The 25,816-nt window shown below is 43.7% G+C and overlaps 1 protein-coding gene across 3 annotated transcripts; it reads right to left on the bottom strand.

Moving 5' to 3' along the window:
• Positions 1–1,516: 1,516 nt before the first annotated feature.
• Rab23 (RAB23, member RAS oncogene family) lies at positions 1,517–25,458 on the bottom strand. Of its 3 annotated transcripts, none has more exons than XM_055606343.1 (8): positions 24,588–25,458; positions 23,016–23,106; positions 21,102–21,320; positions 18,442–18,527; positions 9,908–10,064; positions 7,261–7,343; positions 5,552–5,644; positions 1,517–4,647 (listed from the first exon to the last, which is right to left on the bottom strand). In XM_055606343.1, exons 3-8 carry the CDS (start codon positions 21,254–21,256, stop codon positions 4,508–4,510), a joined length of 714 nt encoding a protein of 237 aa, XP_055462318.1. In that variant the 5' UTR covers positions 21,257–21,320; positions 23,016–23,106; positions 24,588–25,458; the 3' UTR covers positions 1,517–4,507. The 3 variants fall into 3 exon arrangements, with proteins under 3 accessions (XP_055462318.1, XP_055462324.1, XP_055462334.1); XM_055606349.1 differs by lacking the exon at positions 24,588–25,458 and adding an exon at positions 24,423–24,525; XM_055606359.1 differs by lacking the exon at positions 24,588–25,458 and adding an exon at positions 24,427–24,525.
• Positions 25,459–25,816: the final 358 nt, after the last annotated feature.

The raw sequence follows: 25,816 nt of genomic DNA, 5'->3' as shown, positions 1-25,816 counted from the left end.
TCCTAGAGGACTCAGGAAGCAAAGGCTGGGGCTCCCCGAAGGCCTGACTCCATGGAGGGGGGAGGGAAGATGGGATGGCATGAGCCAGCTACAGGTTTTACACTAGAGTTGCTAAGGAAATATTAACAAACACCCTCCCCGACCCCAGAAGATTTTAAGTGAGTATTGTGCACAGGGACACAAAGTACAGAATGGAATTCAGTCTAGTACCTCATCAGAGTGCTTAGACCTCACCCTAAATAAGTGATCAACCCATGAGTGGTGGTACAGGCCTTTAATCTCAGCATTTGGGATCTCAACCCTTGGGAGGCAAAAATGCAGACCTCTGAGTTCAAGTTCAAACTCGCTCTGGTGTACAGAACGAGTTCCAAGCTAGTCAGGGCTACATAGTGAGGCCTGTCTTAAAAAAAGAGAGAAGTGATCAACTCTTGCAGAGCTCCATTTTATTTCATTTTAAAAATTATTTTATGGTAGCATTTTGCTGGAATGTAGGCCTGTGTCTTTGGGGAGCACTAGATCCCCTAGGACTAACAGTTGTGTGCCACCATGTGGGGTCTGGGAATCGAACCAGCGAGAGCAGGCAATGTGCTTAACCAATGAGCTCCAGCTCAAGTTCCACTTTAAAACTGGAAAGTAGGAGAAAATTTACCAGCCACTGGAAGCAACAGAGTATTTGGTGAACTGAAAAGCACAGAAGGCTCTGAATGCCATACATTGTCATTCTAAATGACTGAGCCTGGCAAATGCTGTACATCTCAAGTCCATCTCTATGATGATATTTCAAAAGTTGAACAACATAGTACCTAAGGACACAAAATAAAAACAGCTGCAAATCTGGAGAAGCAGCTGGGACATGAATGAGTTTAAAGTCAGCTGTTCTCCACTCTTGTGGGTTCTCGTTTATTCATACAAGGAAGTGAGATGAAATGGAAACAAGACAGTCCTGCAGAAGCAATGGTGTGAGTGGCCAACCACCTTCTGGCCAGCAGAGGGCGCCTCGGGATGGTGGCGTCACTTATGGTTGCACTCCTGCCCTCTTGTTTAGAGACACAAGGTGATGATTTGGCTGAGCGGGGTGTCTGATACAGTGAATTAAACTATATGGTTCTTTTACACCAGAAGATAGATTAATGGCGTTTGGGGCCCAAAGCCTCAAAACAAGAAAATAACTTTCTTTAAAAGACTAGTAGTAATTACAGAAAAAAAAAAAAAGTTCGCTTCTGGAGCAAAGCCATTTAAAGCATGCTGCTACTAGGTTACACTAATTAACAGGCACCCAGACTTCGAGCACATTAGTGTACAAAGTAGATAAATGTGAAATATTTTTAGGGAAGCCGAATCTGCTTGTTTGCGTGCTTATTCTTATTTATTTACTTATTTGTGAAAAATAAAGCTCATGCTGGTGAACCCACCGTGTAGCCAAGGAAGGCTCTGCTCAGCCACCACACCTGGGTCCTTTTAGCATTCCTCCCCATCCTGGTGCCTCCATCACAAACACCACACACCATTCTAGTTTTGAAATGTTTTATTTTGGGGCGTTATTGGAATTCATCTTTGTTGAAATTTTAATCAAGTAGTACATTTTTAAATTAACCCCAAACGCGTTAAGTACCACCCAGTAGGAATACATACAAGTAGTTTCCCATTCAGATTTACAAAAGCATTATTTATTAGTAATAAAAATATAGAAGGGGTTAAGATTTTCCTTTGATCCAAAGATTTTATTTTTAAAATACCATTTATCAACATCCTACTATAGATATTTCAAGAGACAAGAGAAAAGGAGTAACAAACGGTCTTGTGGCTAAATTCGTTCTGCTCTCTGGGCGCTTGGTGCCTGGGCATTTCTGACCCACTGTGGGTTTATTTACCTGTATGCAGATAACTTCATTCGCATGACAGGTGAGTTTCGTTTGTGAAACCCTTAGGCAGCCACCAGAATGGCTGCAAAGGCTAGCAACACCTCAGACGACGGGGGCACGGCACTTCAGGGTGCATCTTTAGGTTCTGTGGCCAACTCCCTATCCTCAGTCTGAAGAGACCCCAGTTCTGAGCGGCAGGCACAGTGGGACCGCACTCTTGAGCTCTTCTCAGTACTGTCCACACAAGTGTGAAGCGCCCCCCCCCCCCCCGCAGGGAAAGGGCCACATCCTCTCTGTGGTAGTGTTAGCTTTAATTTGAAAACTACTTTGAGTGTGTACTTTGAGTGGATAAAAAGAAACAGTTCAACCTGCTTTTATTTGAACTGCCTTATAGGGGTTGTCTTTCATAGGCAGAGGCCAGAAGAAGAAACCTGAGGAACTCTTAAGATATGGCAATTATTCCACAGCAATGTGCCTGACACTAGAAACTGGTGACAATGCAAAAAAGTTAACTAGAGTCCAAATGTACAACGGCCCAGGTTCTGGTCAGGGTTCTTGTAAGCATCACATGGGAGTATCACTAGAATTTCATACTGAAGTTCTTAAGAGTTAGTCCCAGAAGAAAACAATAATGTGCTCGCTGAAGGTTTCAGGAGTGAATATTTTGATAAGTTAATATTGTGGCTGATTTTAGACCTTACAGTTAGGTATGAAATAGAGCAAATGCAAAGTAAAAATCCAAATGTGTAAGAAAGACTTCCATAAAAAACAGATAAAGCATGTAAACTTGTAACCAATATTAAGGAGAGCACAGTCATCATCAGATGCTGCTTTACAGAGTACCATACCTTTGTACCAGGTCACCATGGACTATGAAGAAAGCTACAATGTTTTATAAGGAATGAATTTTTGCCGATTAAAAAATGACAATCATGATAATTTGCCACCAAATATACTTTGTGCAAAAACTAAAGAGATTGTATTTGAAGAAAGAAAATTCATGGCTCACAGCAGGCACCCTGTTAGGGACCAGGTCCCCTCTTATCACACTGCCAGCAACGGGAGTGCTAACAACTGGTAACTCCGTGACTTTGATGCTCTCTACATGGGCAGGATGAAGGTGGCACAATGAGGGAAAACTTAAAAAAAAAAAAAGGCACAAAAGAAATATTTATATATTTTAGTTAAAAAATTACTTTACAGCACAGTTTCCGAGAAAAATTATTTTTTATATTTTGAAGTTACATGAAAACCAGGAATGTGGAAAGAGGCTAGTGATATTTTAAAAATGAAATTACTGATAAAGGATGGAGAGCCTCTACTAGAATTCATGAACTTATCTCTTTCTGGCAGGCTAGTGTCCGACTCACAAGCTTTCGACCTTCATTTACATTCTGGGTCATTTCTTTACAGAGGATTCTTACTGACAGCTCTTGCTAAGGTGCCATGTAAGCCGAAGGCCACAGAAAAATTTAAGCAATAATTGTAAAATGCTACAGGAAGTGTGTAAACAAAAGGATGCTTTAAACTTGCAAGGCTTCAGAAAATCTGTAACCTGGATCAGGCCCAGAGAGCATCTTTTGTCAGGGAGCATCTTTTGTACACTCTGAAAACAGTTCCGTTCACCTTTGAAGGTCAGGCTTTGGTCTCAGGCAGGAGCTACGCGAGTGGGCACACACTGCACAGGGCCTTCCGTGTGGCTCTGTGGGCACACACTGCACAGTCTTCCCGTGGCTGCTGTGTGCACACACTGCAGTCTTCCGTGTGGCTCTGTGTTCCCGGTGTGTGGCTAACCACGAAGAGCACAAGCTTGCCACGCTACAGGGGCCACAGAGAAGACTGCAAGAACTCCCAGGAGGGAGAGGCCGAGCACTCAGAGGTTACAGTCCCTTCACCTACACTGTCGGACAGGAAACTGCCTTTCAACGATGCCATAAATACAAATTCTGATAGTAAAGCACTGTAAAAATTAGGGCTAGTGTTTTGGCACATATGAGTCCAAGTTTGTTTTCTAAAATATGTCTCAAAGTTCTCCTGTGAGACCAGAAACATATACTATGTAGAAATGGTTGTATGAGTGAACTATTTAAATCTATACCCCCGTTCCTAGGGCACAGACCTTCACCTCTCCAGCCAGCTGTCTGCATGCACACCCCCGCAACCCCCACTGAAGATATTGCACAAATACCACGGACAACACACACACGGCTGCAGGCTCACAGAAGTCCCAGCTTTGCCTCCAGTATTTCTTTAAGCATTCAGGTTGAACATCCCAGAAAAGCTAGACGACCAGTTTCAGAAAAAGGATTCTTGCTCTCTCTCCTTGGTCCATAAGAGGAAAACTGGTGCCAACATTACTTACTCATTTCATCTTTGTTTTCAGCATTTAAAATTCAGCAAACCCTGTTTTTGACATTTCCTATGGTGTCCCTTCAAAAACAGGAGAAGCTTCGTCTAATGTAAAAAACTATCGTGAGTCCAGCAGAGGGCTCCGTCTACATCTGAGAAGCGCAGCAGAGCAACATACAATGTCAGCTTTCAGAGCGAGGTGCAAGACCTGCCAGCACACTCGGACACGCTGTGACGCGGTGCCCTTCTCAACGAACTGCACGATGCAACTCAGCTTTTCTCCTCCCTGGGACAATTTAGGGAATACTACAACTGCTGAACGGATTTCTGGTTTTCTTGGTCCTTTGTTTGTTAGGTCTAAGATTGATGACATCTCCACCGTTAAGGGAACTTGAATTCTGACCCAAGTGACTTCCAACAGACGTATTAAAGACACCTGTACAAATTGGGGAAAAACAGAATGACTGATATACCTCAAAGCCACCTGTCACATACACATTTATTAGTAAAATTAGATATATAATCAGGTACCTCCAGTTGCTTTCTCTTTTTATTGTAGTGCAACAGAAACAGTCTACGCAAGCAATTCAGCTATTAAACTCAGTTCTGCACCTCTACTACCCATCTCAGTGAACTCTTTGTAGCCTGAAGCTTAAACATCATAATGAGATTGGCCTACAGGTAGATGACAAGTGAGAAAGGAAGCGATTATATCCCCCATTTTGAAATGTGCCATGCACAAAATAGAACCTCTAACTTAGGAACTGCTGAGCATCGAGACATACAGACTTCTGGGCATAGGCACACTAAGGAACCAGAGGCCAAGACCAGTTGCTGCCCACGAGAAGCTGCAGTCAAACGGTGGTATACAATATCCAGGTAAGTAATACTACATGACATGGATTCTGGAGACAAGGTCATTTTATGTAGCTTACAGTCTGGTCCTGCTATCACCATGACCAAGCAAGACACAGCACACTCAACGCAAGTGAGTGAGCACAGACCATTGGATGGTTCAAAGGAGGGTCTAGTTGCACAGTTCCTAAGAAGGGAAGACCTGTGCAGAAGGAGGTGGTGCGTACCCTACAGCGCTCTACCTAGCAGCCACTGAAGCTAACCCCGGCGCTGGGGAAGGCCACTGCTGTGTGAAGTGGAAACTCAGTAGAGCAAGCCCCTTTTAACAAGAGAACTGATAGTCACAGAGCCCAGGAGCCATCCTTCTAACAGTTTTAACTCAGACGTCTTAAATGAGCACATTACATATTAGAGAGTAAACACAACAACCCTGAACAGAGCAAGAGCCAAGCAAACATATGGGCTGAGGATCCCCAAGCACTCACCAATTTTGTTACTACTTGAATGCGTCTGTTCTGGATCTTCCGTTATTTGCTGTTTGAGTTTCTGTAGGTGTTTCTCAGCCAAATATTTAAAAACTAGAGTAAACACACATAGTCAGAATGACTATGCAAGTAAACGCATTTCCACACTACAATATTTATACTTACTGCATACATTCAAAACTACATCAGATTAAAATTACATCAGATTATGTTAAAATTCAACTTTGAGAAGTTGAGCAGCATCTTTGGAAATGCAGTGATGCACTTAATGAGCCCTCGAGGTAAAGCACACCCATGAAGAGACCACATGGACCTGCACGCAGCGCTCTGCCCTCTGAGAAGCTTGAAGCACGGTGATTACCCGGCATCGCTAACCTGAACCTTCCCTTGTTTGTTCTGAGACAAGGCCCTGCCCACCCTCCACTCTGCAGGCCGGGTGTTGGAAGGTGGTGTAATGCTAACTACTGACCTTCACAATCTGGTTGCTGGCCCCTGGGTACACCCGTTCCTGTGCAAACCTACCTAAGATACTATACCTGAGTAGCTCATTAAATGGCCTATACCAGGGCAGGGCAGAGTGGGGTAGGCATGGCTAAGGTTCCCGCGCTCTTGAGGATGGAATAATCATGAGAATCATGGGAGACATGGGAGAATCATAGGGGAAAGGAAGAAGGACACCACGATGTTTAGCCTGGAGAAGAAACCAAGTAGGGGCGGGAGGAAGGACTCCAATAATGGCGTGAAAAGGCCCAGATGAAGAATAAAAGCAAGTATTTATAAGATTATGGATGGAAGCTAGGATGGTTAAGGACAGCATTGGACAGGGCCTGGGAGATGGATGGTGAGGTGAGTCAGACAGTGTAGGTAGGAGTGTCTGCCTGGACCAAGGCAGATATTAAATAAATAAGGCGATTATAAAATCTAACAGGTGTCTGTATCTTATTATTTGTGATCTCGGCTTAGATAATAATGCTGTGATAATCACAGCGCTAATAATAAACATTATAGAGTCTAACAGCCATTTATTAATTTGCTATAACAACCAGGCTAGCCTCGAGTTCACAAAGATCCACCTGCCTTTGTGTCTGAGTGCTGGGACTAAAGGTGTGCGCTACCTCATCCAGCAATCCTACTTTCTTAAACTAGAGCATCCTGAAGAAATGTTGCTGCCTGATGGGAGTCTCTACAGTGGAGGAATAATGAAGCAATTAGCACCTTCTAAAAGTTATGCATGAGAAATACACAGATGTGGACATTCATGCTTACACCTTCCACTTTTTAATGTTTCTTTCAGTTATTTACTCAGTATATGGCACAAGCAAGTGGAGGTTAGAGAAAAATCTGTGGGAGCTGGTTTTCTCTCTCCTCCCACTCTGTGAGTTCTAGGGATTGAACACACTGTCAAAATTGTCGATGAGCACTTTCACTGCTGGGTATCTTGCTGGTCTTATAACTTAGATTTTAAGAGATAAGGGAAAAAATGCCAAAAAAATCCCACTAAAATCTCAGGAGTTTCTGGGACAGTAAGTAACAAGTAATCAAAAATATTAATGAATAATTAAGGACCCTTGGAGCAGAATACTTTCAAAATTAATGTTATGGAATGTTCTCAAATTGTTTTGAAATCCAATTTCTAAGCACAACAGAAATAGCCTTTTTAAAAACCCACAAATTTCTTGTTGCAGTATGTTTGTAAAGATGCAATTTACCTTCATTCACATTTAGATCTTCCTTCACAGATGTCCTGTAGAATCTTAGCTTCAGCCTTTTGGCCAGCGCCTCGGCCTCCTCACTGCACATCAATTCAAACAAACAAACAAAGCAGTAAGGTTCCTGCCGAGAGGATCTTCCCAAGTTACTCTCCAATTGTCTCTGATGCAGGACCCTGGAGGGGGGAGGGCAGCGGGGGAGGGAAGCTCTGTCTGTCCTGAAGAAGCTTGGCCCTCCCCTATCAGCTGAAACAGAAAGCTGAGTGCTCAATGCTTGAGAATGACTTTTTTTTTTTTCCTTCTGAGACAGGGTTTCTCTGTGTAGCCTTGGCTGTCCTGGACCAGGCTGGCCTTGAGCTCACATCAATTCACCTGCCTCTGCCTCTGAGAGGCACCCCACCTAGCTAAGCACGAATTAATATGCTTAATTATTCTTATGGGATGAATATCAGTCATTTGCCAAATTGTGACCAAAATGAATTTCTATAATGTCACAAAGCAATGACACGTTACTTTGGAGTATCTTAATGTGGGCATGGGACCATAGCTCAGTTGGCAGAGTGCTCACTTAACATACTGGCCTGTGAATTCCAGCATCTCGGAGTCAACCTCAGTTACAAGAACTGGGGGCCAGTCTGGGATACATGAGACCATGTTTAAAAAAAAAAACACTGATCTTAAACACCACTTAAATTCATTAACCCGAGTGACTTATTTCACTCTTATTGCCAAAAGCCAAAGTGAATGAATACATTAGTGTCCATTGGCAAGAGGAGATTGTAGTTTCATGAGGACTCTGTAGATTTACTGGGATTGTAGTAGCCCTGCTCCAGAATGGCCCCCTGTGGCCCCCAGACTCCTGATTTGCTCTCTCTGTGTAGCTTTTCCCATCCTGTAACCACAGTAGCCAGGGTCCACTAAAACATTCCTGAGAGGTCATAGAGGTCAGTGCAGTTCCTCTTGAGGAAATGGCTGCCACTTCGTAAGAATAGCGAGAACACTCGAACAGCCCTAAAGAAGGCCACCTCCAACTGAGTGAGCCATCTTAGAGCGGACTCTCCACCAGGCATACAGGACACGAACACAGCCCCAGTGTGAACAAGGCTGAGGCTGGATGAGTCCCCGTTCACCTGGACAGGAATGAGCTTTCGGCCAGCCTGGGCCCCACAGCCAGACACACTCTCGAAAGGTAAAGCAAGAAAGAGCAAGAGAAAGGAAAGGCAAAAGTAAAGCAAGAGGTTAAAAGCTAGCAAAAAATTATTAATGAGGAAGAATAAATACGTATAGGTAAAAATCTGGGTAATTAACTGTTAAAAAATATGAAGAAATGGAGAGATGGCTCCATGGTTAAAAAGAGATGGCTCGCTGCACAACCAGAGAGAGAGCCTAGCTAAATACGTCTGACCAAATTTCATGATGGGCTCCATTTTCTTGCTAGACAGAACAGGCCTGAGTTTTCTGTTCCTCAGAAAAAGAAACTTCAGTTGCAGGAAAAAACACAGAACTGGGCTGGCCAGGACAACCGGTCGAGGGGACAATGTTGCTTAGCTGCTGGTCCGAGAAGCCCCTAAGCCCTGACCAGAGTCCTGCAGCCAGGAGCCAAGGCCTGACCAGACTCACGTAGCCTCTATGGGTACCAGCCAATCCCAACTGAGGTTAGGAGCCATAGCAGGAATCCCCCTCCCTGGCTTTAAAAAGGACTGTCAACTCCCCTCGGGGCTGCTGCCATGTTTTGGAAGCGGTGGTCCCAGCATGCTGGATCTCCGCAGAATAAGCACCTTCGTTTCTTGCATGCGTCTGGGGTCGTTCTTTCAGCATCTTCTGGACCCCAACACCGTGAGGACTAGAGCTCAGAACCAAGTATAATAAGAAGCTAGGTGTGAAACTCCAGAGCTGTTGGGGTGTGGAGACAAGAGAATCACTGAGGCTAACTAAAGGCTGGGAGTAGCCTCCACATTGATGGAAAGACCCTACCTCATATGTAAGGGTACTTTCTTTCTTTCTTGCTCTTCTCATCTCTCATGTACACACATTCAAGTACTTTTGCACTGGGTTGGAGAGATGGCACAGCAGTTAAGACTACTGGCTGCTCTTGCAGAGGTCCTGAGTTCAATTCCCAGCAACCACATGGCATCTTAAAACTATGTAAAATGGGATCTGATACTGTCTTCTGGCCTGCAGGCATTCATGCAGACAGAGCCCTCATATACATAAAATAAATAAATAAATCTTAATTTTTTTTTAATTGAGCTAATAGTTCTGAATATACAAAACAACATAGACCCAAACTTCCCTAAACCCATCCATACAAACCTACATACTACAAACATTAAAGCACCTAGAGACACTTTGCTCTCCCCCTCTGCTTTTGGAAGCTGGGCAGTCCCCACCTCAGCCTCTGAGTGCTGGAGTCTATGTATGTGCCGTGGCACAGGAGAAGCACACCAGCCTACCTACTGTCACCTGTGGCAACCCTGCAAGTTCTTTTCAGATGAGGCCACAGTTCTTTATTTCCACCACAGAAAGAATTTCAGAACAAGTCAGTACGAAATCGTTTTAATACAGATTTAAGCAAGGGGAGTGGGGGAGAGTCACAGAGGACAGAAAAGAGAGATGGGAGGGAGGCAAGAATTTTAAGTCATCTTACTTTTTGATACAGGAATCATCCAGCAGATCAATCTTGTTTTGTACCAGCACAGTTGGTATATCTCCAACTTCCGCTACTACTTTTTCTCTCCAGCTGGAAATTGCTTCAAAAGATTCCCTGTCTGTGGTAGAAAATACAAGCACACAAGCCTGGGCTCCTGCAACATCACAAAAGGAAACGGTTAGCACGGCAGCAGAGCAACCGGGTGCGGGCACGGCCAGCTTCCACGTACTCAGGAGAGTCTCCTCTGGACCAGCACCGCTCACACATCTGAACAATCTGCTTCTGTTTCAATGGACTCTCACGTTAAGAAGCACAGGGTGGTATGAAGAACGAACAGTTCAAGTGTCAAAGTAAACTCAAACTGGACACATTTAGCTAACCATTACAAAGTACGGCTTAACTCCAACTAAGAGGCAGGAAGGTCAGGGGAGTGGGAATGACAAGCTTCTGCTACGAGCCTCATGGCAAGATTTGTAACCTGCTCACAGCACAGATCTCAGAAAAGCTCACTGTTGTTTGAGAAAGGAAGGACCAAAGAAAACAGCCTCCCTCCAGCTATTAGGTAGGTGATAGAATAGGCAGAGACCAAAAGACTGTCAGAGCAGAGGAAGATGTAATGTTGACGCAACAGCCGAAGTGACCTGGGAGTAACTAAGCAACTGGCGGACACTGGCCCAGGCAGACACTGGGCTGGACACAGCCCCTCCCGTGTGCCCCTCCTGTGGGACAGCTCCAGAGCCCGGTTTACCACCACCTACAGCGGGTTCCTCTTTCTGTGCCTCAAAGGATTTTTGTATTTATTTGTGTTTTCTTGTTTCTGCAGGGCCTTGGGTTTCTTAGGGCATTCTCAAGAGGACCTGGTAAATACTTCAGTCTCCTGAGGCGGCTCTCCAATGTTCTTTAAAGGGCCTGGACCCAAGTTTCCTTCAATGTAAATTCAATACAGTAGCCTCAGGCTATGAAGCTCTCCCTTCCTTAACAACCTTCCACTTCTACTTCTTTCTAGGAGCATACCCCAAATAAATTACTGGGGCTGGGGCTCAAGGAGAAGACTTGAACTTTTCAAAGGCAACTAACAACAAAAACTGTCTACACAGCCACAGGAAAAGCCTGGAGTCATCCAGTGTAAGAAAACAAAGTAAGTTAGAACATGAAACTCCCTACAAACACATCAATAAAAGCAGGACCACCACCACTAACCCTGAGGTAACAAAAGTAAATCCTAAAATCAGCTCCCATCTCTGGAAAGACAACATGAAGCAGGTCTCCACTGCAGAGTTCACCTGACAGCGAGAGACACCAATCTAGTTTAATCTCACTGGGACAGGGTGACCTACCCTGAAGGGCAGTGACTGACTCCCACCCTCAGAGGCCACCAATTGGCAATAGCTCCTCTGCCAGGAGTGGGGCATCAGAGCTCCTGTCTCATCCATGCTGGAATTTTGAGTGGCTTTACAGCACAGGTCTTGAGCACGCAAGTACAGCTGCCATGAGCTGAGTAACACAACCATGCCACACCTAGAAGTTGGTATCACACAGCCCTCTTCCCATCTGCCATCCCTTGCCCTCCGATGGGGGAGGGGGTTGACACAGACAACTCACTCACACCTGAACACTGTTACTCAGCACTTTATCCATGTGTGAACATCTATATTAACTGCCACTTGCTGAGAACATGAGCAGCTTCCGACTATGGCTGAGAGCAACACAAACCTATGCACGGAAGTGCAAACAATCAGAAGGCAACTTAAGAGCACAGCGTTTAACAAATCAGCAGTAGGTTTCCCCACCAAAGACTTAGGATCTCCTCAGTCAGGGGCTTCTGACAGGCTTGTAGAGCCAGACATGCCATCCCTCTTGTCAATCAGAAAGAAGTTGGCCACCCCTTAACTGTCAGGCCACTACTGTACCAGTGGGTGCATGCTGCCAGGCATGACTGTGTACTGTGCCATCCAGGGTCCAGTGCTAAATGAGACCACTGATGTCTCTTCTCCTCCAGGAGACTGCACAGTGCCTCACAGCCCTAGAAAAGCTAGCTACCTGGAAGAGTTTCCTACCTTCTATCCACACTCAGTTGGAGTCTTCAGTAATAAGCTCTTACCATTTGGAGATGGTGGGAAACCATGAAAAACGGCAACAACCTGTGCTATTTTCAGTACCTCTGGGCTTCCAATACCTCACAGGAGGTATCTTGAGATTTTCATTAATAAAGCTCCCATTTCCTTCCCCCACCCCAGGACTTAGAGGACAAAACGATACCTTGTTAAATCTGTGCCTATGGAAAAGCTGAAAGATCTAACTGCTTTCGTCAAATGGAATAACAGCATGGGCCTTGCTTGTTACTTTAGATCAACTTTCAAGAAATATTATAAGCAGAAAAAGATATCACTGCCTAGATGATGAGCTTGTAATTAAAATCATTAAGCTTCCTGACAAACAGACCTACTAGCTCCTGCCATCTTGAGACAAGGCTACTTATAACTACTGAAAATAGCCTGGACATTTCAAAACCATATGAAACTGAAGCTGGTGCAGGGGACAGCAGACCTCTGAGAGAGCTTGAGAGAGAATACCAGGCTGGAGTAGGGCTGCTCTGGGGGAATCCAGAGTTTTTTTTTTTTTTCCTTTTCTCTTAGTAATACCTTGAAATAGAGATACTTATTAACCAAGAGGAAGAGAGGCCCTGCTGGCACTGGAGCTACCGTCCTCTTTGAGTCCCTCCATGTTAAAACCTGTCCCTCAGGGTAAAAGTAAGAGTTAAATGGAGTTTCCAGCCTCCCCACAGCCGCCTCCAAGACAAACCCTGTTGAGTTTCAGTTGGAGAAACTGCAGGGAATCAACTCTTCTACTGGTGATTTGTGTCCCTGTCCACTGTCAGGATGTGACTTTCTAGAAACACAAAATGCTCATAGCTCCTTTTCCCAAAAGGGAAAGATGATATTACACTTGGTGGACAGTGACCCCACTACGCCATACCACTTACGAAGGAGTCAGAAAATCTCTGTAAGAGGAAATGGACAGCCTTCTTTCACAAGTACCATTGGAATCATGGGCAAATCCTCAACAGACATAAGACAAATAAAATCAGCGGCCCTGCCTGAGCTGACAACAGCAGACCCTGACCTAATATAAATGATACCCTAGAGAAAAGAAGCCCTAATGGGAGCCAAGCCCATCACAGAGGAATCCTGAGGAAAGGGCTTCTAACCCTTGCACAGGCCCTGCAGAACCCCAGTACAGCAAGGAAGTCAAGGGAAGAGAGGAGAGTCTGTGCAGCCGCAGGAGCTCCGAGCACCGCGAAGCCACGCTCAGCAGCCAGTAGTGCCTAATGCCCACACCTGTCATCTAACCTTCTCTAAGCAGCCTGCTTTTCAGTGTCAGGCCTCTACAGAGCCCCTTTTCGCCCTGCTGAATCAACAGCCAGTATCCATTTGCCTTCGAGAGCAAGAATGAGCAATAGATGTGGATTGTAATGTCTTGGGGAGATACTTAAAAGTCACACATATTTTTCTCAAATTCTTAAATCTGATTTTACTATATGAAACCATACTCGGGAAAGAATCCATCCAGTTCATGATGACCACTCTATTTCTGAACTCCTCCTTCAGGCTCAACAGATGGTGCCATGACAGGAAAAGGGCGCTCATCAAAAGAAGGGCCATGATCTCAGCACCTATGGTCATCTATGATTACGTCTTAGGCAAGCCCATGACACCATGAAACACCCAACTGGCATTTAATTCTGGAATACATATCCATTAGTTCACTGGACACCAGCTAAAACAATCTCCTAGCGCACACAGTATTTCTGTTAGCCTGTCCCAACAGGAGCTCACAATATACTTAAGATAGTCTATCAGTCCCAAATACAAGACACATCTCTTTACCAAATGACCATCTGAAGCCTGGCAATTAGACTATACCTTGTATACTATATACAAGGATATAAATGTATCTTAGAACTAATCTGTATGCTTTTCCATTTAGTTGAAGCTTTCCTTTGCTGGAAAACCACTGCCTACCAGTAGGGAAAAAAAAATCTGATATACAGAATTATTCTGCCAGGAATGGTGGTACACACCTGTGATCCCAGTACTCTGGGAGTACCTGGTCTACAAAAACAAGTCCAGGACAGCCAAGGCTACACAGAGAAACCCTGTCTCAAAAAACCAAAGATAAATAAATAAATAAATAGGTGTTCCTTAGGGAGTTCCTGAATTGCTCAGAGATTATGGTGCTTACGCTACTGTTACAAGTATTTAACTCTATCTGTAAAATGGCCTATTGTACAGATGTTTAGCATATTCAATCCTCTGGACTGGCTGAGTGGACAAACGGCACTGTAAGAGCCAACTGACAAAGTTAAAGCTTTCTCTTTGCCCCTGGCAAAAGCTCTCTCATTAGTTCTCCTGAAACGATCACTAGGTATCCTACAAAAGTGCATGAAGGACTAAGTGAGTCATCTGTTAAAGGGAGACATTAGAAGCTATTACAGTGGACTTATGGAAAAAGTAATTACAAATTCATCATTGGTTACAAAATGTTTCCACTATGAGCTCTTGGGAAATAGAAAACTGAATGAATTAAAATTTTGACCCTTAGAAAAAGAACATCAAAGACTCGCTTCTGGGTCCAAAGAAGAGGCACTGCACCTGCTTCTCATGCTGCAGCACCCCAGGGTGAGCCGGGGTTCCTATTTCCACCTCAGACACGCAGCACTCCTCCTGATGTCACATCCGGACCCCAGAAGGGCTGGATGGTCCCCACCTTTACTGCACCATCAAATAAAGGCCAGTGAGAGGCCTCAAAATGCTAACTCGGGCCCTTTTAGAGATTTCCTGAGACTTTTAAGATAAACTGTAGCATGTTTCCTTAAGTGATAAAAAATAATGTTGATAATGAAGACTTGGGTGATGCTGTGCCCTCTTTAGCCACGCTAGTGTTGTGTTTGCTTCTTCCCAAATCTCCCATGTCACTTGAACCAAGTCTTTACGCTTGAAAAGATTCAAATTTCTCAGTACTCCAGGGAAAGACTTAGATTGTATAACTTGTATTGTAAATCTTATGCCTGAGGGAATTCCCTTTTAGGTATCTCTATTTTAGAGTTTCAAGACACTGAAATAAATTCTCTCCATTTTTTTCCCCCCAGAGGAAACTATTTTACCTGGGTCCACCCAATTACCACGCTGCCATAGATAAGAGAATAATAAGATACATCAAATAATAAGACCCATCAAATTCCTAGACATAATGGTTGCTGTGCTAAAGCTGCCTGTGTTTCCTGTTGCAGTGTAACCTGTTCAATGACCTCTTGCCCAGAAAATGTGGCCTGGATATCTTACAGTACTGTGCCTACAAATCACACGATCTCTGATCTATAGGAACTAACTTGGTGGCCTCAAAAATCACCTGTCACTCCAGTTCCAGGTGCCCTCTTCTGGCTTTCATGAGCATCGCACGTACAGATGTGCAGGCAAACACTTGTACACGTAAAATAAAAAGGAATTTAAAGGCAGAAAAGGGGAAAAGATGGGAAATGCTTGTAAAGGAAAATGACGTATTATAAGAATGGTTTAAAAATACTAGACAACTTTCCAGGACTCAAAGCCTAGGTAGGAAGGAGTGTGCACTTTAGCCCAGCACAGATATTAACTGTGCTAATACAGCTGGAATCTATGAGGTAGCTACGGGGAAATGGCCAAACTTCTTAATGCAGGGTTTGAACTAATGATCTATGGAAATTTTATTTAAAAAAAAATAGGGTCTGTTAAAAAAAAAAATGGAGTTTGTAAGAGCCCATGTTCCCTGATTAAGTCAATCTTTAAGGTAACTCATGGTACAGTTAGCTACGATTAGAAAACACTAAATAAAACTCATTCTGCCAACAGGAAGTGGATGAACATTACCACAAAATCACTCCTACTGGAGTTCTACATCCCTCTGTGTGAAATGAAAAATTCTGCTATGCCTGTTTTTCACGGGTGTGATCTCTTATTCCTACCCTCATCAGAAATATTTGGTACATGGGGAACAGACAATTCTGCTGAGAAGAAATTAGAAAGACATGAATTTTTGTGTTACCTAGTTTCTTCTGTAATGTAACTTTCTCTTTACTTCCCCAAACTGGAAACTAGTTCAGTATCAAGATAATAGGACAAATCAGGCTATTATTCGCAAATAAGAGTTACAGTAGCTTAGATACTGCAGACCAATGTCTTTTAAAGTAAGAGCTAGCCACTCTACATGAAGCAAGGTGCGGAGTCAAAGTGGACAGAAAAAAGCCTGGAATTAAAGGATAGTGGACTATTTCAAGTGCTCCAAACCTCAAATGAAGTGTTCTATGAAGTATCAGTGAATGTAGACAAAGGGACACATAATTAGAGTTTCTTGGTTTGTTAGGACCCCTACTTTCCCCACCTGATACCTTCACTTTACGATTATAGATTTCCTATTATATAGCACATGCAAAAGTATATCAGATACAGAGGACCAATATGTGTGTGTGTGTGTGTGTGTGTGTGTCTGTGTGTCTGTGTAGCTCAGATCATATAGGCTAATAGATTTGATATGATCCAGGATTTCTTCCTTAATGACTCTGCCTGGCATTCTTTTCTCTTTCTCTCGTTTGTTTGTTTGTTTGTTTGTTTGTTTGTTTTGAGAAAGCATCTCTCTACACAGCCCTGGCTGTCCTGAAACTCACCATGTAGACCACACTGGCCTAGAACTCACAGGGACCCACCTGCTTCTGCCTCCTGAGTGCTTGGACTAACGGCTGTGCCACCCTACCTGGCCATTCCCTTCTCTTACAGAGTGCTCTTTTGCCAGCTCAGTCTCATCTTGGTCAGATGCTGGGAATGAGCATCCTAGTGACAGGACACACTAAATAAGTAAGACATCTGACACTTGCCATGTGTACACTAGAGGGAAAAAAAAAAACCCCAAAAAACACATACTGGGTGTATCAATCTTAATCCAGGGTAGACACCATTTTTCTTGGAAATAGGATCTCTCTATGTCTCTGTAGCCCTGGCTGCCCTTGAACTCATTATGTAGACCAGACTGGCCTCAAACTCATAAATATCTGCCTGCCTCTGTCTCCTAGGTGCTCGATTAAAGGCGTAAACCACACCCAGCTACAATCTGACAAATTAACAGCTAAAGGCTATGCTACTTCCAGACTTCTCTATTTATCAAATTAATACAGCTTGTTTGTGGCTTAAGCCAATTTAAAATTGCTTTTTTGTTTTCAGTGATCCTAATGGAACCCCAAAGAAACCATAGAGAGATGCCAAATAAAGCACCTGTCAAATGTAGGTAAAGGTGCTACTGTTTCTTCCTCAATTCAGCCTGTGCTGTGAAAAAATGCTGGCCTTTGTAATTTACAAAAAGAAGCTGAAACAACTGAATAACCAGCAATTTCCCACTCTTCTTGCCATTTTAACGGAATTGGATAAATAGTTACATTACTAGGATGAGCTTTTAACAGGCATCTATTTATAACCTTCAGACCATATTAAGCTAAAATGATAAATTTACAGAATCCAAAGCTATTTAGAGCCTTTCAATCCAAGGGAAACATTAGAAAGTAATTTAAACAGTGCATTTGAAAGGCAAGTAACATTACAGTTGTTTTTAGTTCTGGTGAGGAACAGACTTTACAGAGAAATGGCATGGCCTGTGCTTATCTAATAAGTACTAGAGTAGCCAGGGCCAGTGGCTTAGACTGTAATCTCAACCTCCGAATCTGAGGCAGGAGACTCTTAAGAGAATGTGCCTAGCCCAGGCTTCAATCCACAGCAACACCAAAGCATAAAAATAAAATAACAAAACCCAAATCTTACACATTCATAGAGAAGAAAATAAGCCTGAAGCCAGCATTATCTGGAAGAAGTCATGAAAGAAAGTGATGGGTAAGTCTGGCTGATTCTGTCTCCACAGCCTATAGGTGTCACTTGATTGTCTACAGTACAAAGCTTTGATTCTTTACAAGAGTTTTAGAAGGATACTGAACCAGAACTGTTTAAAAATCCTCTAAAAATTAAACTTTTCCTTTTTTTTTTTGTTTTTTTTTGTTTTTTTTTGTTTTGTTTTTTGAGACAGGTCCCCCTATTTAACCCTGGCTGGCCTGGAACTCGCTACATAGACGAGGCTGGCCTCAAATTTGCCATAATCGTCCTGCTCTGCCTCCCTAGTGCTACCACAGCTGGCCAACACTCTATTTGCAATTGCTGTTATTTTCTGGTTCTGGGTTGAACTCCGGGCTCTGGGCATGTTAGCGCTGTAACGAAGGGCTGCGCCCTTGCCCTACTTTATTCTTAAACACAGCAGCATTCCTCCACCGTCGGTGCTTCAGTTCTTGCTCTGAGTTCCTGCCCTGACTTCCCTCTGATGCAGTGAAAGATGAAATAAACCCCTTTCTCCTAAAGTTACTTTTGGTCATGGTGTTTTCTTGGGGCAACAGAAACCCTAAGAAAGACACCAAAACAGCAGTGTTTCTTTATCTAGCCAAATGAATCAATGTCATATTTTACCTCGATAGTAGGCCTTCGTAATTGCATCAAATTCCTCTTGACCTGCAGTGTCCCATAGCATCAGCCTGACATCTTCATCATTAACTCTGAAACAAGAGATGAATTTATTCCATACAAAATGAAAAAGATTTATGTACAGTTTTACTTTCAAGCCAAAAGTCTGAAAGTTCTACTGCTGACTTTACTGAAAGTTAAAGCAAAACCCTTTTAAATGATGGGGATGTTCCCGTAGTAAAAGTGTGCCGAAACACTGCACTGCTGCCAGTTTCTCTACAGTGACAGTCTGAGACAGTGGCTCCAGGGTCAGCAGACCTGGGAAAGAGGACTCCCTTGGCTCAGATCATTCTCTCCTCTTACTACATCATTCTAAAATGGGGTTTGGTGTTATAGCAATGGAATGAGAATAGGGAAGGAAGCAGCTTGCTTCATAAACCTATACCTGCAGGAAGAAGAGGAGGAAGAGGAGGAAGAGAAGGGGGAGAGGAAGAGAACTCCACCATCATATAATTGATTTTCGCTGTGTGGTGCTAGAGATCAAACCCAGCACTTCTGCATGCTCCTCCTGTGCTTTGCCACTGAGCCACACCCTCTGCTTTCAAATGTTATTGTGACTATTAAATTAGCAAAGGCAGAGCCACCCTATTCCCGGGGATAGGTAAGGCTCCTGAGCGCCAGCATGATACACAGCTGCAATTTCAGCACTGGAGCCTGAGGCAGGCCAATCTTTCACTTGTGCTATTATAAGACATTGTCTCCACACAGCAAAAAAGAACTAGTGTTTTCCCATTCACTGACCAACAGCTAACCTTGTTTACGCATTTCTACCGGATAGTAATCCATCGCATTCATGCCCAGCCGCAACAGACACTCCATGAGCAACTCTTCTCTAACAGTGTTCTCCACAAGGCACCCAGAGCCTTCCTGCGCTCGAAGCACCAGACAGGGCCTCAGCGCTACAGCTGAGGCCAAGGGAGACAGCCAACTCAGCAGCACCAGTACGAGCGTGGGGCTACACAGAACACAACAGGAAGGCTGTGTTTACTGTGGAAGGGCTAAAACAGGAAGGGAAACACCTTATGACCATAGCTGGGAAAGTGCATGTTGGACAATGTTGTGTCTCTCCTCTGCCTGTCTAGTAAGTGGCCACAGAAGCAGTGACTCTGTTGTTACAGATAACTTTGAGCAAGCAGGTGAACCTGCAAATAAAGAGCCTATGAGTAAGGGTGGGAGAGATGGCTCAGTGGTTAAGAGCAGACACAGACTGCTCTTACCGAGGACCCATGTGCACCTCCCAGGCTCATGAGCCTGCAACTCACGCTGCAGGGGATCTGGTGTTTGGCCTCTGCAGGCACTTGGACTCATGTGCCCTCCCCGCAACACACACACAACTAAAAATGAAGTAACACCTATAAACAATGAAAATCAATTAATATCTAAAATATTAAATTCTGTTTCAGGTGCAAGTAGAAAATACAAATATCAAGATAAAAAAAGAGTCTACTTAGAGTATGTTTTAAGGAGGCAAGCATGGACGTACCATGAGGCATACCAAGGCAAAGCAGAACCAATGACCACCATTAGAAGAACCAGTGATCACCATTAGATCTCTGCTGCAAGTGGGCAGGTGAGTCAGGCACAGCCTGAAACAGTCTTGAAAGCTTAATGACAAAAAGCATCACTCCCAAGTGTTTTAGAGTCCACCTGGATTTACTGAAATAGGAGCTCCTTTTTGTGGCAAATTTAATACCCCTAAGCCTGTCTTCCTTAGGATAAAGATATATAATAGTATCTCTAAGTTCTATGTAGTGTTGTTCAGTTTTTAAGGGAAACACCAGAGCTAAATGTAACTCTGAGAAATGAGAAGGTGGAGGCAGGAGACTCAGGATTCAAGGCTAGCCTCTGCTACACAGCAAGTTCAAGGCCACACTTACATACGTGAGATCCTGCCTCAAAAAAAAATAAAAATAAAAACAAAGAGGCATCCTAAGCAAAAGTAGCCTCTAAGAAGAAAACTATAAGACAACTATAATTTTCCTTCTAAATAACCCAGCAGGTAGAAACCAGTCAGGTCAGTTTGTGTTTCAAGTCCGAAAGATGTTGCTAATAATTATAAAGCATACAGAAGGGAGAAGGGAAGGAGTAAAAGAGGAAAATGAAATACATTAGAGGAAAGAAAAAAAAAAAAAAAAAAAAAAAAAAAAACAAGAGCCAAAGATTAAAGCATATAATAAATCAAACAAAAATCTGAAGACTACCTCAGGCGTGGCCTGCTGCCACATACCTATCTTCTTTGTACTAGGGAGGCTAAAGAAGGAAGAGAGCAGTTTGAGGCTAACTTGGGCTACAAAAGAACCTAAAGAACCTGTCTCAAAAATACAAACATATGGGTCAGGAGTAATAGCTGAAGCTCTGTAATACAAGTGCCTAGGAGGTAGAAGCAAGAGGATGGGTTGTTGAGGGTCATCCTTGGTTACAAAGCAAGGCCAAGGCCAGTGTGGGCAACATAAGGCCTCATTTAAAAAACTGAACAAAACAAAAACCCAACAGCATTAACTGCTGCCGCTGGCTGCCCAGCCTGGCCAGCATGGCCATTTCTCTTTCCAGTAAAGTCTTACACACTTTACAAATCGGAATCAAAGGATAAAATGCCAAGCACATACTGAATCTGTCGCTCCAAGAAGTCAACACCAATGGTTTTCTTGTAGTCTTTTGTAAAAATGCCTTTGCAGTATCGCTGAATCATACTTGACTTTCCAACTGCTCCATTCCCTACGACCACCATCTTGATGGCCACTTCCATATCTTCCTCCAACATTTTTGAAACAGAAACAGTTTCCGACCAGCTCTAATTCCAGGTGATCAGATCGTCTCTCTCAAACCTATAATTTAAAATAACATCATTTTTATCAAGAAACAATCAGGTAATATCACAATAATCTGTAAGACGAAGGCTCCCCATTCCACCTTCTCCTTTGTTCGCCTTTTAAAGTTAAAGACTTATCTACACAATCCCATCACAGACACAAAAATTTGTCACTGGAGTTGAAGAACTGAGTGTATTATTTAGCCTCTCCAAGATTCAGTTTCCTGACAATAATATCCATTTCTCAGGGTTGTTTGTTGTACAAGGATACACACAAAAAACCCTAGCAATGTGTCAACTATACATACAAACATTCATTTTATGTAACACAAATCCCACACAAATGCATTAATAGATACAAAACCTGAGAAAACTGCTTTTCGATCTTAAAGATTTTTTTTTTTTTTTTTTAAGAAAAAGTACCCCAAAGAAAGGTTTTGTGTAAAAAACGTAAAGTCATGTATCAGACTGAGCTCTTGGTTAACGGATTCAGTGCTCACATTACAGTGAGTGCTGCACAAATTATCTAACACCAACAAATTCTTTGAGACCAGTTGTAGTGTATCATACAAAGTAACAAAATATGCATGTTTTACACTAAAAAGTATAGAAAGCCAATTTCCTATAGTTCTTAAAATGACCTGTCCATTTGGCTATTCTATTTCAACTCCCTTTTTTTGGAAGTCCATCACTGTACAGACTGAACCTGAAATGCAAGAATATTCCTAAGCCTACAAAGCTGCCCCGGGTGCTTCATAAACTTGCATAGTCCTAAGACTCTTCTAGAAGTACTTGTAAAAGTGGGTCTCCCGTGAAGATCTAACAAGACATAACCAGAAACTTCAGGGAAGATGCCTTTGTATCTAGTTCTGAAGAGAAGCACAAGCTGACCATGGTGGAGCAAACCTGCAATCCCAGCAGCCCTTGGGAGGTAAAGGAAGGAGGATGACCACAAGGTTAAAGTCGGCTTGACATGACAAAAAAAAAAAAAAAGAGAGAGAGAATAAACCAAGAAGCATAAAAGGCTGCAATGTAGCCTCCTCCCCCAGAAAGATGCTTGCGCTGCTGTCACTTTGGCATCCACCAATGGACTCATACTTTCCTAAGAGGAACACTAGCAGGCAGGACGAAGGAGGGAGGGTAGCTGGGCTCTGTGTGGCGTTCCTCTTTGCACTCTCCATCAGAGTGGCTGCAGGCTGGAGCTCCTTCCTCAAAATCCTCTTTTTGAAGGTTTCGGATAACAGCATTGCAATCTTGAGGCTCTTCTCTTCAGCTGTCACAGGAACTTCCCCCATAAGCCTCTTGCACTGCTAACTCCATCTTGGCATTTGCTCCCTGAAGGGCCCAAATGGACACACTCTCCCGTGTGATTTTATAATCAAGTAAATGTTAGATCCATGAGCCTATGCTAGTGATTCTGGACTGCGGCTGGTGCTGGAACCAGAGGAAAACTTTCCAGGGCGGCAATGTTTGAATCCTGTGCTCTGAGAGTATGACTTCCATGTTCTAGGATGAGAACCAAGTCTTCAACTGCCAGCATCTCCCTATCCTGAAGCTTAGGAGGAAATCTCAGTCTAGCAGGTGTTGTGGCAAATGCCGTTATCCCAGCACTCACACAGCCAACTGAGGCTAGCGGGCAGCTGCACTTCCTGGCTACACAGTGAGCTGTCATCTCAGAAAGCAAAAATAACAATATAATCTACAATCTTACCAAGATCTGACCTTGCTCGTCCAGCTGGATTTCACATTGGCTCAGTTTTGGCAAGTCAACTTCCTTTTCTCTATCTAAACAATTCTTCACCCTAGGAATTGTGAAGTTAAAAAAAAAACAAAACAAAACACAATAATGTCAACAACAAAATGAGCCATCTCTCCAGTCCTATAACAACTCATAATCACCTAAAACTGAAAACTACCAAAATGTCCTTCAGTGGGTGGATAATATATATTTGGCACATCCACCTAATTATTTAATACGTATATAAACACAACACTAAGGAATATATATACATATGAAAAATTATCCATATCGGAAACAACTGGGAACAGATAATGTATCTCAATTGGTACAGTGTTTGCATGGCTTACGTAGCTCCAAAAAGCCCTGGATGCCATGCCTAGCTGTACACACACCTAGCATGGTGGTATAGCTGTAATCCCAATCCCGGGGAGGTGGAGGCAGAAGAATCATAACCTCAAGATTACCCTTGGCTACTAGAGTAAGTTTGAGACTAGTGTGGGGCCTTGTCTCAAAAATAATGGAGATAGATAGATAGATAGATAGATAGATAGATAGATAGATCCAACATTATTGTATCTTGAATCTCAAAGGCGCTTTATATATAGTCATCAAAGAAAACAGTTATTAACACCTCAAACTGTTACACCTCAACGACATTCTGGAACCCTCATTAATTTCCAGGAATCAAAAAGAAGAGGTCTGATATAAAAAGACAGCACGAGGTTTCAACACATAGTAGGACTGGTTTTATATCCTGCCTGTACTAGTAGTTACATGGATCTAAAACTCTCCAAACGGTTTTTAACCACATGAAAGTTAAAATAATAATAATAATAATAATAATAATAATAATAATAATAATAATAATAAAATTTAAACAAAAACATAAAAATAGATTGTAGCTCTGGGAATTACTGTTCAGATTCTCAGAAACTAAAGTAAAAACCACTACATCCCGGAATTCATGAGGGAGAGGCAAGAGAATCTATGAGTTTGAGGCCAGCTTGTCGACAAAGCAAGTTCCAGGCCAGCCAAGGCATCATCGTGAGACCCTGTTCAAAATCACATCAAAATAAATGCATCAAAATAATTAAATCAAAAAAATGCATCAAAATAATTATATTCTTAGAAAAGCACAATTCTGAGAGCAATTTAAAACTGACAGTAATTACAAATAGCCTTCCCTCTCAGTTTTAAATCACTTGGCAACCAATGCATTCCCTCGCGTTAGCAACGCCAAGGATGGGTCACTTGCTAATGTAAGGGGAGTGGGTTCGTCTTCGACGCCGGGTAAGCCTGCACGTTAGAAAAAGCACGGGGATTGTTCTAGTCCAGTCCCGCAGCCCTGTGCGGACCGCGCCCGCGCGAAGTTCTCACACACTCGGGCTCCTGGGAAACCAGGGCGGCAGCTCTGCGAGCCGTGGCCGGAGTCGACGGCACGGAGCTGCCCAGCCGCCCACGCGCGGGCAGTCCCCACGGGGACCCGGGAGCCCGCAGCCCCGAGCCGGGCGAGGCCGCGCAGGCCGCAGCCGCCGCACTCACCTCCTGCCCGCAGCCCGGAACCCTCGGCGCGCAGCCCGCAGCCCGGAACCTGGAACCCGTAGCACCGAGCCCGGAACGCACAGCCTGCCGCACCGAGCCCGGACCGCTCAGCCCGCTACACCGAGCCCCGCTCCTCCCCGCGGACGCCTCGCGCCCGCGCCGCTCTTTAAGAACGATTATGGTTTCTAGTGAACTTTATTAGTATCCGGGTTCAGGGAACCGCTCGCCACCTATTCCTCACTCCAGCGGGGATGGACGGCGCGCCAGAATCCCGCCCGCCGCACTGAGGAGCATGCGCCACCTCGTCTGCGCATGCTCTGACCCGACCCCGCCCTGCGCTGGCAAGAGAAGGCGCGGTTTAGGTTTGTAGAGACTTGGGGTTTGGTACCCAAGGAGACCCAGGTGAGCAGGTTGCGCAAACCTACTGAAGGAGCTCCTCGTTTCCCAACACAGGAGTCAGGCTTCCAGGGACCTCAGAAGTCTGCCACAAACGGACGCATCTGGTAGCATCGAATGACCAAAAAATGTGTTGACTGAAGAACAAAACTCATGACAGCTTGCAGGGTATGACTGGACAAAAATAGGAAAGCCTGAGGTGGGTTAACGTTTCAGAGAATCAATCTGCAAACGAAAAGGTCCTGCAAAAAAGCAGTCCAGACTTGTTCAAACTCAGTGAGATTGCACGTGTCTGTGATCCCAATACCCGCAAAAATGGCGGCAAGAAGATCAGGAATTTACGGCCAGCCTAAACTACAACAGATCCTGTCTCAAAAGAAATAAACTTGTTCAGCTGCTTCTGCATACTTCAAAATAAAGTGAAACACACACAAAAAGGTGATATAAAATACCAAGAGAAATAACGGAATTTGACTGTGGTGCTGGAGGCAACTCCTTTGAAAAACAAGGTCAACTGGCTACAGTTTGTACCCTGTGACCCACCAGTTCCCTGGTCACAGCTGGTAGGAACTGTACTTACGATGAGGAGGCAAACCAGGGTCAGAACACCCACAGCTGCGTCTGTACTAATGGTCGCCAGAAGGAAATAACCCAAAGGATGTATGACAATAATTGTGTAGTGGGACCACCTCACGGCGATGCAAGAATCCAGGCAACAACACTGAAAATAACAGGGACTCACAGATGAGCATAAAGTTCTAGATACAAAAGTGCAAGTTGCGTGTTAAATCCATTATTTCTCCTTCCTTTCTGGTTTTGGTGGTTTCTGTTGT

This window comes from Psammomys obesus, unplaced genomic scaffold (genome assembly GCF_907164565.1).
Source record: "Psammomys obesus unplaced genomic scaffold, mPsaObe1.curated_primary_1811, whole genome shotgun sequence".
In the NCBI taxonomy this organism is placed as follows: Eukaryota; Metazoa; Chordata; class Mammalia; order Rodentia; family Muridae; genus Psammomys; species Psammomys obesus.
This window is presented reverse-complemented; position numbering and strand designations above follow the sequence as displayed.

What these genes read in the sequence shown, in the direction of transcription:
- Rab23 (XM_055606343.1), bottom strand. Translation starts at nt 21,256, where the DNA reads ATGTTGGAGGAAGATATGGAAGTGGCCATCAAGATGGTGGTCGTAGGG. An exon ending in AGATCTAAATGTGAATGAAG is followed by an intron (nt 5,645 to 7,260) that starts GTAAATTGCATC and finishes TGTTTACTCTAG; the next exon opens with TTTTTAAATATTTGGCTGAG. An exon ending in TTCAAGTAGTAACAAAATTG is followed by an intron (nt 4,648 to 5,551) that starts GTGAGTGCTTGG and finishes CAATTTGTACAG; the next exon opens with GTGTCTTTAATACGTCTGTT.